Source organism: Vidua macroura, chromosome 4, assembly GCF_024509145.1.
Source record: "Vidua macroura isolate BioBank_ID:100142 chromosome 4, ASM2450914v1, whole genome shotgun sequence".
In the NCBI taxonomy this organism is placed as follows: Eukaryota; Metazoa; Chordata; class Aves; order Passeriformes; family Viduidae; genus Vidua; species Vidua macroura.
The window spans coordinates 31,222,860-31,236,467 of NC_071574.1; the positions used below are offsets into that span (position 1 = coordinate 31,222,860).

General features: G+C 37.0%; 1 protein-coding gene across 1 annotated transcript in view; it reads right to left on the minus strand.

The window, feature by feature from the left end:
- DCHS2 (dachsous cadherin-related 2) overlaps positions 1–13,608 on the minus strand; it is a 107,028-nt gene that overhangs the window by 49,382 nt on the left and 44,038 nt on the right. Inside the window, exons 2-3 of the mRNA XM_053976327.1 lie at positions 13,271–13,462; positions 6,871–7,102 (exon numbers count right to left, since the gene is read on the minus strand). Coding sequence (XP_053832302.1) covers positions 6,871–7,102; positions 13,271–13,462 — 424 coding nt within the window. The remainder of the gene's footprint in view (positions 1–6,870; positions 7,103–13,270; positions 13,463–13,608) is intronic.

A 13,608-nucleotide genomic window follows, 5' to 3' on the forward strand; every position in this document is an offset into this window, starting at 1 on the left:
TTCAATGAAACTGCCAGCCTCTAGATCCAAAAATAGCTCAGTGCACAACCTGGTAACAAAACTCAACTGCCATGGCAACCAGGGATGGTATTTCTTGGAAAGTACCGTACAAAAAGATATATCAGGACAGATACAGAATGAATCCTGCTATAAGGTAAGGAACATACATTTACTGTTCTTCTATTAAGAGCATTACAAAACATTCCAGATACTGCCCTTCGTTTACATGGATTGATTTTCTGCTGCACACACCTCCCTGCTACATTCATTCTAACATTGTACCACAGCTGTCTGCTCTCCCTTGGTGTGACCTGCCACTGTCTTCTTTTCTTTAGGTTAACTGAGAACACAAAGTACAGTAAATATATCCTGTACTCTGAGACCCCTGCAGTCTCTAGCAAAGAAAAGGGTTGCTCATCTAAATTTTAGTGGATAAATATCATACTATTCCCCTCCTTTAAAATGGGCATAACTTTTTCCTTTTCACCATTTTTTTTTATCAGCCCACATCATCTGTGCAATGCCATGGAAATTCACTCTTTGACTCTTCTGGTGGATTCTTCTGTTTCTGAGGTCTGACAGTGGCTTAACTAGGAAAAAGGGGGGGGGGGGGTGGGCTAGAATATTTTTGTTAATACTTTGCATTCTTTCATGCACAATCATCTCATGTACACTCCATTATTGTATGGTTGAGTTTTTGGCACATAACTAATATTTCTCTTTGTAGATGGTTGATTCTATTGGATTTTATACATAAAAGAAAAAAAGAGATACATTAGGACCTAGCAGTATGGATATTTTTTCATCCTGTTCTGCTGCACAACTTTCAGGGCCAAAATCTGCACCCTTACACTTACTACAGCAAGTTTCATGTGCTTCTAAGACAATATACTATTTTTTGCATTCTTTATGGTAAATTTCTCATTAGGTGAGATCTCAGTGAAGGTAAATGCCCACAAATAACTCAGCTGAGACCACTAATTTTTCTTTTTTGATTTAACTCAAGCAAAGTTCTTCAAAGGTAAAAACTTACTGTGCTAAACCAATGTCTCAGACATATTACTCTGATTTGCAGCATTCCAAATATGCTATCAATATCATATGACAGATCAGAAAGACAGTAATTGAAGAAACTGCAGTTTAAAAAAAGAAGTGGCCTCAAAATGTTCCAAAATAAAGCACTCTTAATTTTAAATGTTATTTATGTGAAGATCTTCATATGTTTAGCAAATGTACTACATGCTGTAGGAAAATGCCAAAAGTAGTTTAAAAATAAAGTATTTTTTCCTACAATACTATACAAAAAACATCATCAATCATCATAAATATGGGTCTTGTTTTCTTTAAAAAGGGTGCATCCCCATTTTACTTTGATGCCTAGTAAAATCTGCTATATATTAAACACTGTATAATACATGGAGTTAAGCAAAGTTTTGGGGGGTTTACCCCCATAAAAAGAAATGTTGGTATTTCAACATGACTTTTCAACCTGTATTGCAATAAAAATAAAGCAATTAAAATTTCCAAAGATGCAGCAGTTTAAAAACAGCTGTATTTTTAAAATAAAACTTAATTTTTCAGCATCCTTAACTGGAATGAATCTATTCTGAACCAAATCAAAGTTTATTTTAAGTTAGTTTGCCATTAAATTGCATTTACATATGGTTCTATAGTGCTGTAATTAAAGTAGTACAGCACTAAAATACACACTTCCACAAGAAACATATACCAATGAGGCACTATTCTGTACAAGCTCTACACAACTCCTCCTCCTCTCAGTGCCATCACTGGGCACTGTTAAAGTGATAAGATGCTGGAATTGAATTTGGCTTTTGGTTAAGGTACTTCTTATATTCTTAAATTTGCATGATCTTTAGGTGTATTCATCCTTTTATTCTTCACCAACAGACTAAGCTCCTAGACTGCTCTACATCTTTTACAGGACATTTTAGTCACATGATGCCCTTTGCTCTTCTGTTAAAAAGAAATCAGAGTGCATCTTAAAGGGAGTAGGTTTTTAGCAAGTCAAAATTTCCACAAAAGAATGTTCACTTTGCACGAGCTGTAGTTCTGTGCTGGTTTTTTTTTTTTTTGTTTTGTTTTGTTTTTTTTTTAATGTTCAACTACTAACAAGCTCTTGCAACAAGGCTTGTCTGTTCTCCTCAAAATGTTTTTTTTGGTTAAATAAGTAACAGAAAGTATTATAACAAAAGGGTGATCTGAGTATCTTCAAGTCAATGGAGAGATCTCCAAGTATCTCAGTGTACCGTGTTTATGTGGCAAGGGTTTGACCATGTGGGGGCTACAGGAGGTGGTGCAGACCATGGTGAGGAAGCTGTCCCCCTGCAGCCTATGGAGGTCCACAGGGGAGCAGAGATCCACCCTCAGCCCATGAAAGACCCCTCGCTGGAGAAGACAGATGCCCAAAGAAGGCTGTGTCCCCATGGGAAGCTCATACTGGTGCAGATTTGCTGGCAGGACTTGTGACCCCACAGGAAATCCACACTGGATCATTCTGTTCCTGAAGGACTGAACCCTGCTGAAATGACCTGTGCTGGAGCAGAAGAATGTGAGGAGGAAGGAGCAGCAGAGACAACCTGTGATGAACTGCACAGTTCCCATTCCCCATCCTCCTGCGCTGCCGGGGCCAGAGGACATAGAGAAAATTGGGAGTGAAGTTAAGTGCAGGAAAAGGGAGGGGTGGGGGGGAACATCTTTTATGATGTAGTTTTTATTTCTCATTACCCTCCTCTGATTTGATTGGCAATAAATTAAAGTAATTTCCTCAAATTGAGTCTCTTTTGCCCATGACAGTAATTGCTGAAAGATTTCTCCCTGCACTTTTCTTGACCCACAAACCTTTTGTCATCATTTTCTTCCCCTGCATAACGAGGAGAGAAGTAATAGAGTGATGTTGCTGGGCACCTGGCATCCAACCCAGGTCTATTAGCCATATTGACAGACACATTCTCAATAAAATACACAAAAGGAAGGTCATAGCTTTTGTTCCAGGCATCTAATTTAGGTAGGAATCACAGAAACATGAGCCTGAGTATCTTATAGATTTGAAAGAAACAGAAGCTAAATTAAATGCTTACACTGCTGTAACATACACTGAGTGAATGATACTTTCTCTACATGGTTTTCATGCTAGGTTTAAATAACAAATACACTTACATGAAGACAAAACAGAGGCTGCTGCCTTTTGCTTAGCCTTCATGGAAGCTTTCTCTGCACACAGGGACTAGCTAGGGGATTTGTTTTAAGACTATGAACAGACCAGACTGTTTACCTGAAGACTGACACATGAAGTCACATTGGTCCAGAATAATTTTCAAGGGCTATTATTAATTTTGTTGGTTTGAAACAACTTCCCTGAACCAGAGCTATGATGATGATGACAACCATCTTTTTACCAATCTCTCGAAAAGGGGATCACTAAGATCAATGGAAAAATTAATTACATGCCCTTGGGTGAAGGTAAGTATCAATGCTTTTATTGTAATGGAAGTTTACTAATTCAGTTGTTAATCCTAAAGTCTTAAAGTCAAGCACTGCATAGGTTTTCTGCCACAGTTATGATTGCATCCTGTGACTTACATTTTTAATTACCAGCTCAGCCATAACTATAAATACACTGTCTTTCAGACAGCTTGTTAGGTAACAATGGGAAAATAAACAAACAGCTCAAACAGTTTCTTAGCCAGAAGAGCTCTTCAACTTGCCCTGTTCTAATCAATTCACAAGTACTGTTCATAGATGATGCACAGATCAGATATCTACAAAAGGCAACATAATGAAGCCAAGATGTTGTTTACACCAACACTAGAAACAAACGATAGCGAGAGTCACGAACCAGCAGACTAGCTGGTTTACAGTTTCCTATCCATACATTTTTCTAGTTACACAGCTCTTAAAGTGGTTTTTCTTGTGGAAAGTCTATCATCATCAATCAAATGAAAAACACTTCAGCTTTTTCAAAAATGGAAACACAATAAATGTTATTTATGAGGACAAGAGCATATCACAAACAATACATGCAGTGTCTAAAACCTAAAACAGCAAACAAATATAATGAATAAAATCTTGTTTAGAATTGAAAAAAAAAAATCAGTGGAATGTCTATCTGGTCAATGAAAGGATGTTCCTTCCCACTCCCAGTGAATTTATCTATTTACAACATCCACATGTCCCACTACTTGAAACAAAAGATGGATCTCCTTCAAAGAGTCTGGATGTGTTTCAACCTCATAATATCTATGTATCAAAACCAGTACTGTTATATTCTACATAGTGATGAGTTGACCAGCTGGTAGGATATTTTGAACACAGCTCATAGAAAAACCAAGAGCTTTAACAAACAAGAGCCAGAAGCAAGACATAGCAGTGGGTTTCAATTGTTATTTTACTGTTTTATCCATTTATCTTCCAAAAATTCAAAAGTTAATTTTTAGTGAGTATTCAAAGTGCAGCACTCAACAAACACCTCTGAAGAAAATTACAGTGAGATAAATTTTCATTGCAAGAAAAAGAAAATGACAAAAAAAAGAGAGAAATTGCATATGTCATGGACAAGAGCATCATCTTGCATATTATTTTAATGTATCATAGTGTAATGTGACACACTGTTTGCCACTAATTATTTTGAATCTTATAATACTGAAAATAACTCTGTCCACATAAAATATTAAAGGTTATAATTAACATAGTAAGTTAAAATTACTAATGCACTGATTTTCATGTCTCCTTTCTAAATTCTCTATCAGTGAGAAAAAATAACTATTTAAAAAAAATAAAACTTATCAGGCAGGTAAATCCACAGAATTCTCCAACGCCATCATTGTCCTTCTGTTTAGGTCCTCTAATTATGAGAAGACCAGATTAAACAGAATATGTCATACTGTAAATGGGAAAAAAATGCAGAAGATAAGAGAAACAGACTGCACACCCATAAGATCAGAAAAACAGAGACCAAACTGTAATATCATCTCATTTGACTTTCTGGTTTAAGCATCCATCTCCTGAAGAATGCCTGTTCTTTCACATACTTGTCTGTTGCCCTCTGTCCACAAAATGCAGCCCAGCTAACTAGATGAAGTCCCTCACATAACCTTCAGACAGGCACAGCTAAATTAGGCCATCTATCAGAGCATATGAAGACAGCTTTAGCACGATGAGCACTGGAAAACATCTCTGTTGTAACAAGAAGTAAGGAGGAAGAGCTCAAAACCTCTGTGCCCTAACAGTGAGCCACATGTTTCATCTCTCTCTGAATACCAAACAGGTTTTCAAGCTTAAAGACTGTAAAACTTCTGTGTGATATATTGGCAATTTTAATTTTTTTGTTTGTTTTGGGAGGTTTTTATTTAAAATGTTTATTTTTTCTTAGTTCTATAGTTTAAAAATCTAAAAAATTTGCCTCACTATGATTGAGCATAAGCCCTATTGTCAGTAGATGTGGAAGAATATAAATGGAAAAAGTGTATTCAGGAAAAAAAAAAAGCCCACAACATTAATATTAATAAGTTAAAATTAGACACAGTCTGACCTTGTGAATTACCCAGGAGATCTGATTAAGTGCAATCAGATTCCAAGCACTATAATGCTGGGAATAGTGTCTGACCTAAGAGCTTTTCTCATCATGAAATGTCAGTAATAATGACCTCAAGCAACTTCACCCTGAATTTGGTCTGCTTTTGATAAAATAGATCCATGAGGTAATAGTAACTTACAAGCTTATAGAGTCTTCATCATTAAGCATGACATTTTTCCTATACAAAGTGCCAAACTGGAAAGAGAGGCCAAAAGGTCACAATCCAAGGAAGAAACCTTTCAAAAGGCTTTCTTTCAGCAAAGGGTTGCTGCAAAGCCAGTGCTGCTAATGTGATCCACAGGGGCACTTCTCTTCAACAAGCCTGATGGGACAGTTTTAAAATGACCAGTTAAATGCCTGTGGAGATCCAGCCCCCTAATTGTTGACTGACCTATGTATTTTTGACATCAGTTTTGTCCCTAAGAACCTGACTTGACAGGTAGTTAAAAGTCCACAGTTAAATAAATTCTGAAATAGCCAAGACAAGCAGCCTAACTTCCTAAGAAGATTAGTTTCTTCTGTTCATCAGAATGTTTTGGGAACTGTGTAAAAACAGACAGCATTTTGAAAGAACAGAACCTTGCAAGATTTTGAATGCCAAAGAGCTAATATATACACACATGTATCACAGTCTAAAAAGATCTTAAAACATATAAACATATATCATAATCTGTGCCATGACCATCTGTTGATAGGATATATTCACATGCAAGGGCTGGCCCTCAAGAAAAATGGCAATTTCAGTTTAGTCAATCACTTACTGAAAAGCACACTTAAAAAGCTAAACATTGAGTCAAACAGGGAGGAAAATATGCCTTGTAAGACTGAGCAGAATGAGGACTTATCCTAGCACAGTATAGAGGAAGATCAGAACAGAAACAGAGAAGAAATGAAAGGAGGAGCATCTTGAAGGGTATTTTATTGCTCTTCAAGAATAAGCCGTAAGAATTTCAGAAATGCAGATATTTTTGTAAAAAAAGTAATGTTTTATTATATCTTACAATGATCAATAGATTTAGGGCTGAAAAGAGTGGATAAGTGACATGTTGTTTGTCCTTCATTGTGCTAGCATGTACTATGTTTTTCATATTCTGCTTAGTCCAGTGATTGCAAATGTTTCATGTTAAACCTAAATCCTCCCTCTACCTCTAGAATTATTTTCCATCAGAATCTAAGTTTCACCTGTGTGGCATGGCTCCAAATAGAGAAAGCATCATCAAGGAAAATATAGATCTTGTATAATTATCACCTTTCTGAATCATAGACTCATACAGTACCTGTGGATGTATCCACTGTGAAAAAAGAAGAAAATTCTCCTGGGACCAGCTCATATGTGACAATGCCAAATATTCCTGAATCTCTGTCTGTGGCCACAACATTGATGATTTCTGTTCCTGGCTGTGTGTGGCTGCTGATACTTGTCACATAGATGTCTTGTTCAAAAACAGGTTGATTGTCATTAATATCTTCTATCTCGATGCGAACAAAAGCTTGGGCACTCAGACCACCCTGTTGGATAAAGAAGAAAAAAAACCCCTAAGAACAGGATCAATTTTTAAAATAGGATGGTACACGACTGACTTCAGTCCATCATTAGGAAATGGAGCATGCTGCAACAATATTGATCAATGAAAATGTCCATTAAAAGCAAATTACAGTATCTGCAATACCCCAAAACACTGCACAGAAGCAAGCCACGTGCTCGGCACAACACCAAGAGCTGATGGAGTTCATAAAGAAATTCAGCTTCTCTACAATGATAAGGCCTGAACACAAAGTCAGTTTTGTTAATGCTAACGAGCACTACACACCAAAAACCTTGCTAGTCTAACCTCACATACTTCTGCTGACATCTCCAACACACCACTTATTCCTTCACAGATAAAAGTCAGGGCTTTATGTTCCAGGAAGACATGCCCCTCAGGTGACTGTGGTGCTCCAGTAAAGCAGGAATAACTTCTCTCTGAGACTTTCAGATGTAAAAGCATGACCATCACAATGGTGAACATGAGGCTTTTTCAACCAGGGACACAGACTAAAAGCAGTGCAGGACAGCCAAAAGCTGACCTGTCAGGCTGCTGTCTACGATACCTATGCTCAATTTACTGACAGATGCCCTACAAAAGCCCACTAAAATACCACATGGGACCACATTTAGCCTTGCTCTGGAGTGAAACTGAAGAAAGGAGCAACTACAAGCTGGCTTGTCACTATGCTACAGAAAAATACTGATTTGCTATGACAAAGCACTGAATTTTGTGACAACCTGCAAAAAAGACAGTTCTCTGGGTACTGAAGTGTAGATCCCACAGGCACCTGAGTGAAACTAGTGGCAATTTACTTCTCAGAGGACTCCCTTCATGAGTTTGGACGGGTTTGTGTTTCCAAGACTATTTTGTAGTCATAGGAAGTACAAGCATTTTTAAAAGAAAGCAGATCCACTGTGGCAGAGATAACAGTGAATTCTGGGGCACTGGCATGTTCAGAGGCACAAGGCAGCACAGGCATGTACAGTCTGCATGTGGTTTGTGTGGTACATTAAAATACAGATGGAGGAAGAATCCTGAGCTCTTCAAAGTCCACTGAGCGTGCTGTCCTTGTAGCAGTCACTTTGAGGAACTGCTGACACAGATCAGATGTTCACGCACACACAACAAACTATGCTGAGCTAGTGCAAACTTCATTTTGCAGTCACAGTAGCCATGATACAGAGAAAACCACGCCAACCCAAAACCAACTATGTTCTGTAATTCTGCAATCCAATTGCTCACATCAATTATTTTTAAACCTGACCTTCATTAAACTATCCAAGGATTCAGACTGGATACGACTCCTTTAGACTTACCCTGCCATATAACAATCTCCCACAGAACTATTTTTGAGGGTTTGCTTAGTGTGTCCACAGGTTCAGACTTATTATTGAAAAAAAAAATACTATCAGCATTTACATTCACATTTCCATAGTGATTTTTTGCTTTGTCCTGGCTTTTTTGTCCTTCTGTGTTGTAATGTTACCTCTATTGGGTGCAGTGACATTCCCATAAATGCTCCAGTAAGTGGAAAATTAAGATGATCTTATGCATCACATGTCTGTGTTTCACCCACAAAGAAGGAGATCTATCCCACATCCTCCTGGTGTGCTTCTGAAGAAAATAAGGCATGGCATACTTCCAGGGCTCATGCTGCCACACAGGCAGCCAGCAGCCAGGACTCTTGCCTGGGGACCAGGACTCTACAGGACAGTCAGCCTAAAAATGACTGGAACTGCCATGAAACCCCAGTATGCCAATATGGAGGAACGGACATGGCAGTGAGCCCAGTGCCAACATCCCCACTTCAGGGCAAGCCCCTTCTCCAGTACCTTGATTTCCAAGGAAAGGAAATCCCTGCACAGGAAGGGAAGGCAGGGGAAGGGGAGGGAATGTGCTCTGCTCACTGTCAGAATATGCTTTGTGTGTCCATGGCTTTCAGGTACTTTAGAACAGAAATCACAAGTATTTTTAAGGGAAGAGGGCCAGGGAAGAAGTGAGGTCAAGAATAAAAAGTATCTTAAAAAAGATGGTTGGAACAGTGTGAAACCAAACTCACAAGAGCTTGTGTTAAACTGTTTCTTTCGAGCTTCATTATTGCTAAACAGACATGAAAAATCCCCAAACCCCATTCTTCAGCCAATTTGTATTTATGCTACAAAGTTATGCAATGACTGAAAAGTCTTCTGAAATTTATTAAGTATATAGGGAAACATATTCTCTAATAAAATAGACCAAATTTTATGATGGGGACTCCCGACCCTTCTTTTCCTGAAGAAACAGTGTATACCTTCACATTCTAAATATGATATTTACTTAATGACATTAATTGGTTGTGGCCCAATTCTTGCTCTGACAACTAAAAAAAAGTATCATTCCAATTGAGAAGGAACTAAAACTCCTATTTCTAATGATGTGGATATACTTCATCTACTCAGAAGCAAGCAAAACTTTTATCTTCCAAAACATGAAGGCTGACTTATATAAGATCTATTGCTGACAGAAAATTACATTTGTCAAAACATGTTAACAAGCAACATAAAGCCACAGCTGTTCATTTTAAAATCCATTATCCCATATGTTCAAGTATTTCTCACTACTGTTGTACTCTCTGGTGCAACAAAGTCACAATTACAATGACTCCTCTGTCAGAGTCCTGAGGGTTGTGTCCCTTGTGGAAGAAAAAGAGGACATAAACTACCATCAAGTCAAAATAACAACAATTAATGTTTTCATTCTTCAGAAGGATCAAATCTGTGTGAAAAGCTAAAGCTATTAGTAGACCTCTTTATCAAGTCTTAAAAATATATATTGTCCTGCCTTTGGCAGGGGAAACTCTTTGTCTTAATAAGTAGAAATGATGCTATTTTGAGCAGCTGTATGTCTTTATTTCTGTGCTGTAAAATGCTTAAAACTCTATCAAGATTTTCATCACAGTCTCCAAAGTTTTTGTCAGTAAACCATGCTGTCAAATTTTTGTTCCAAAGTGAACGGTTAGATATAGAACCTCTGACATAAAGGCTTTTTTTTTTTTGTAAACCTAAAGGATATGTCATATTGAAGTAATGCTGTCAAAGTGGAGAGATGTCTCCAATTATTTCAAAAGCCTTAAGTTCTTCAGAAGCTTTGCCTGTGAGTGTCAAGTGTTTATATCTAGGTTTCAATTGCTCCAGTGTAAAAGACAAAGAAAATTGGATAGGCAGGGTGGATTACCAAAAAGCAAGAGACAGAGTGTCTCTATGCAGAAAGGCAGTAAGAGAGTCACTAACACACCTGCTGATGGTGTACTGAACCCTTTGCAGTGATGATTAATCAACTGAAAAGCTGGAGACCTACCATTTCATATAGGAGAGACAAGGATACTTCTTTTCATCGTTGCTTAATCAGTGAGAGTGCTCCCACAAGCTCTCACAGGATGTTTATTTAAAACCAGTTTAACAGAAGCTGTTTTCCACCTGTCTCTCCAAAGGCTCTTGTGTGCAATTCAAGTTCACTCCTTACATTTTCTACACAATGCATAAAAGACATGACTGACAAGTTCTAAAGCTGTGTAATGGAGTGGCCAAGAACAGGTGGAGGAAACTGATAGTTTTGCTGTAAGATAAACTGCACACCACCTGGAAAATACTTTATTTTCCTCCTCTTTTTTAATTAACTGTATTATTTTCTTTCCTTTTCATCTCTCTACTCTTCTTTGTCACAAATGACCTTTCATCCTTCCTCTCTCTTTTCTATGCACATTTCTTCCCTGATCACAGCCTCTACTTGAGTCCCACATCTAACATCTTTAATCGATCAAAATCAGCAGCAGAATGTCAGGAAATAAGATAAATATCCTACTACAATTCTGCTTTAAAGGCAGAGAGTTGGTCAACACAAGTTCAGGTGCACTAAAGACTTTGAAAAGCTGATATTGAATTTAGGTGCTTTAGTATTTAGGTGTCAGAGGGGCAAACTTCTACAAAGTGCTGACTTCCAGTAAAAAGATCAAGCCTTGCCTGTCACAAACAAAGCAATAAAAAACTGAACCTTTCTCCCCATTATTGAACTTCTGAAAACACAAGGTCCATAAATATAGATAAATGACAGCGTAATTTAAAAATTAAATACCCTATAGTTTCAATGCATTGCCTATTTTCCTTTAAGATAAGATTTATCAATAGAGCAGTAATTTAACTAAAAATTTAAAGACATCAAGCTTTTTTTCATGCAACATATTTTCTTTCAGATTTTCAAAATAATTTTCTGTACCTGACTGAATAGCATAGAAACTTTTAAGAATTTCACTGCTATTGTCCAGCTCTCACATACCCTTTATTAATGACTAATCTTGATATTCCAGATATGTGTATGTGTCCTTGACATTTATACATCTTCAAAACATGTGAATGAGAGGAAAAATGAAGTTATGAAATATAGCAGAATGCCTAATTTTCTGCTGTTATACATTTCAATACAGACTGCTTTACTCTTCAAAGTTTGTTTGGATATATATTCTCAAGTATAAATTTTGAAGACAGAAATCACATACAAGGGAAATTCCAAAATGGTCAGATAGAACTATCTGTTCTATAGACAGATACAGGAATGGAAAAACTCACTCTTATATCCTTATATTAAATCATAGAATGGTTTGAGTAGGAGGAGACCTTTCAAAGGTTGTTCAGTCCAAAACCCCTGCAATGAGTAGGGTCCAGTTATTAGACATTCAAATCAGATGAGTATGGAAACATACAAATATATCTATGCAATTTTTTCTGCTCTAAAGAAATCTATGAGGAAGAAAAAGTACACAGCTAAAGGCAATATTAATTAAAGAATATTTCTGTAGCCTCTGAAATGAACACTGAATTGGGACAGCTAAAGAAAAAAATTGTTTAACTATTACACAAATATCTGAATTCAACAAAACAGATATACCCTCAATGGCTACGTTCCCAAAATGAAATAATTAATAAAACCATCAACTGCAGCTATTTAAGTTAATCGACTCATGAACATAGAAATCATAGTTCACTAAGTTTCTTCACTGTACAATAAAAAAAAAAAAAGACAGGCATTTTAATGAAAAATACAGCATTTCTAACAAAATTGCATTTTTAAAAAGTTATATTAGATACACTTAGGACATTATCTTAAACGTAATTTTAATATTCAAAGTAAGAAATAAAACCTGTATAGCCTGAAATAATTGAATTTCAATGTTTTTCAGGACAAATTGTACTGCAAAATGTGACCTGAATAACATTTCAAAAAGTGTCCTTATATTAATTTTAACATTTGAAATTTTAATCAATAAGCTTTTCTTCAGCTTCTTCACAATCCACTATTAAGCTAAAGAAGGTAAAGACAAGTACGAACTGGGCCTTACAAAGCAAATCACCTCAGACTGCAAATCACAAAATGAATATTTTGTAGTAAAAATAATATAATGATTAGTTTTCTTCAATTATTTTTCTGGAGCTTTCTAGCAAAATTTTTTGTTACATGGCATCAGGTGGGCAAGGTGTCCATCCCCAGACATCTTAATATGTTCCCACCACAGCAAATGCCTCCTCACCCTCCTTGCCAGGATCTGCAATGAGCTATTTCAGGCACATACAACTACCCCACCCTTGCTGTACCATGAATGCTCACCTCCAAGCACTAGATCTAGTACAGTAGGAAAACTTTTAGACATGCAGCTGCAGAGAGGCTGCACCCACCCACAGCAGCAGCAATGGCACAGCCAGCTAGAAAGGACAAGGAACTTACCCAGGAAAGTCACTGCCACCCACAGTAGCCATGCAGTTCTAGCCCATGGTACTGTCTTATTACTGCTGCAGTGATCTTGAAAGTAGAGAGCAGAACTAACTTGGAGTCCATTGGTTCCAAAAGGAGGAGGAAAATTAGCAAGGACTAACACATCCCAGAAACATTATTCCAAACCTTACTTAGAAGTCATTGGGTATTTCCCAACCAAACTTATTAATTCGGGTAAAAATTCACAGTTCATGAATATAATTTTCTGGTCTCTTTAAGAACAAGACATTTTTTCCAAATTCATGCAATTTTTACATAGTTGTTACATTCTCATTTAAAAGTATGCCAGATATCCAAATTTGCAAATACATGCACAAATCTGGCAGTGTAGAAAGGTGAAACTTACCCCATCTGTAGCTTTTACTAAAAGATCATAAGTGGTTGGATCTCCTTCTCTGTCAATGTCTTGAGACACAAAGATCTGACCAGTGTGTGGGTCAATCTGGAAAGCTTTGGATTTTTCATAAAAATTAAATCCATCATAAAGTGAATACTCAATTTCTCCAAACTGGTCAGCATCTGCATCTGTTGCTTTGACCTGCAGGGAGACAACAGAGATAAAAATGAAGCCAGTGAAACTATCACTCATTAAAACAAAGTGTCTGTGATTTTTGAACCCATTTATGTTGTAAAAGCAAATGTGTATACACAGAATAAATACAAACATGTTCTGCTACCTAAGCT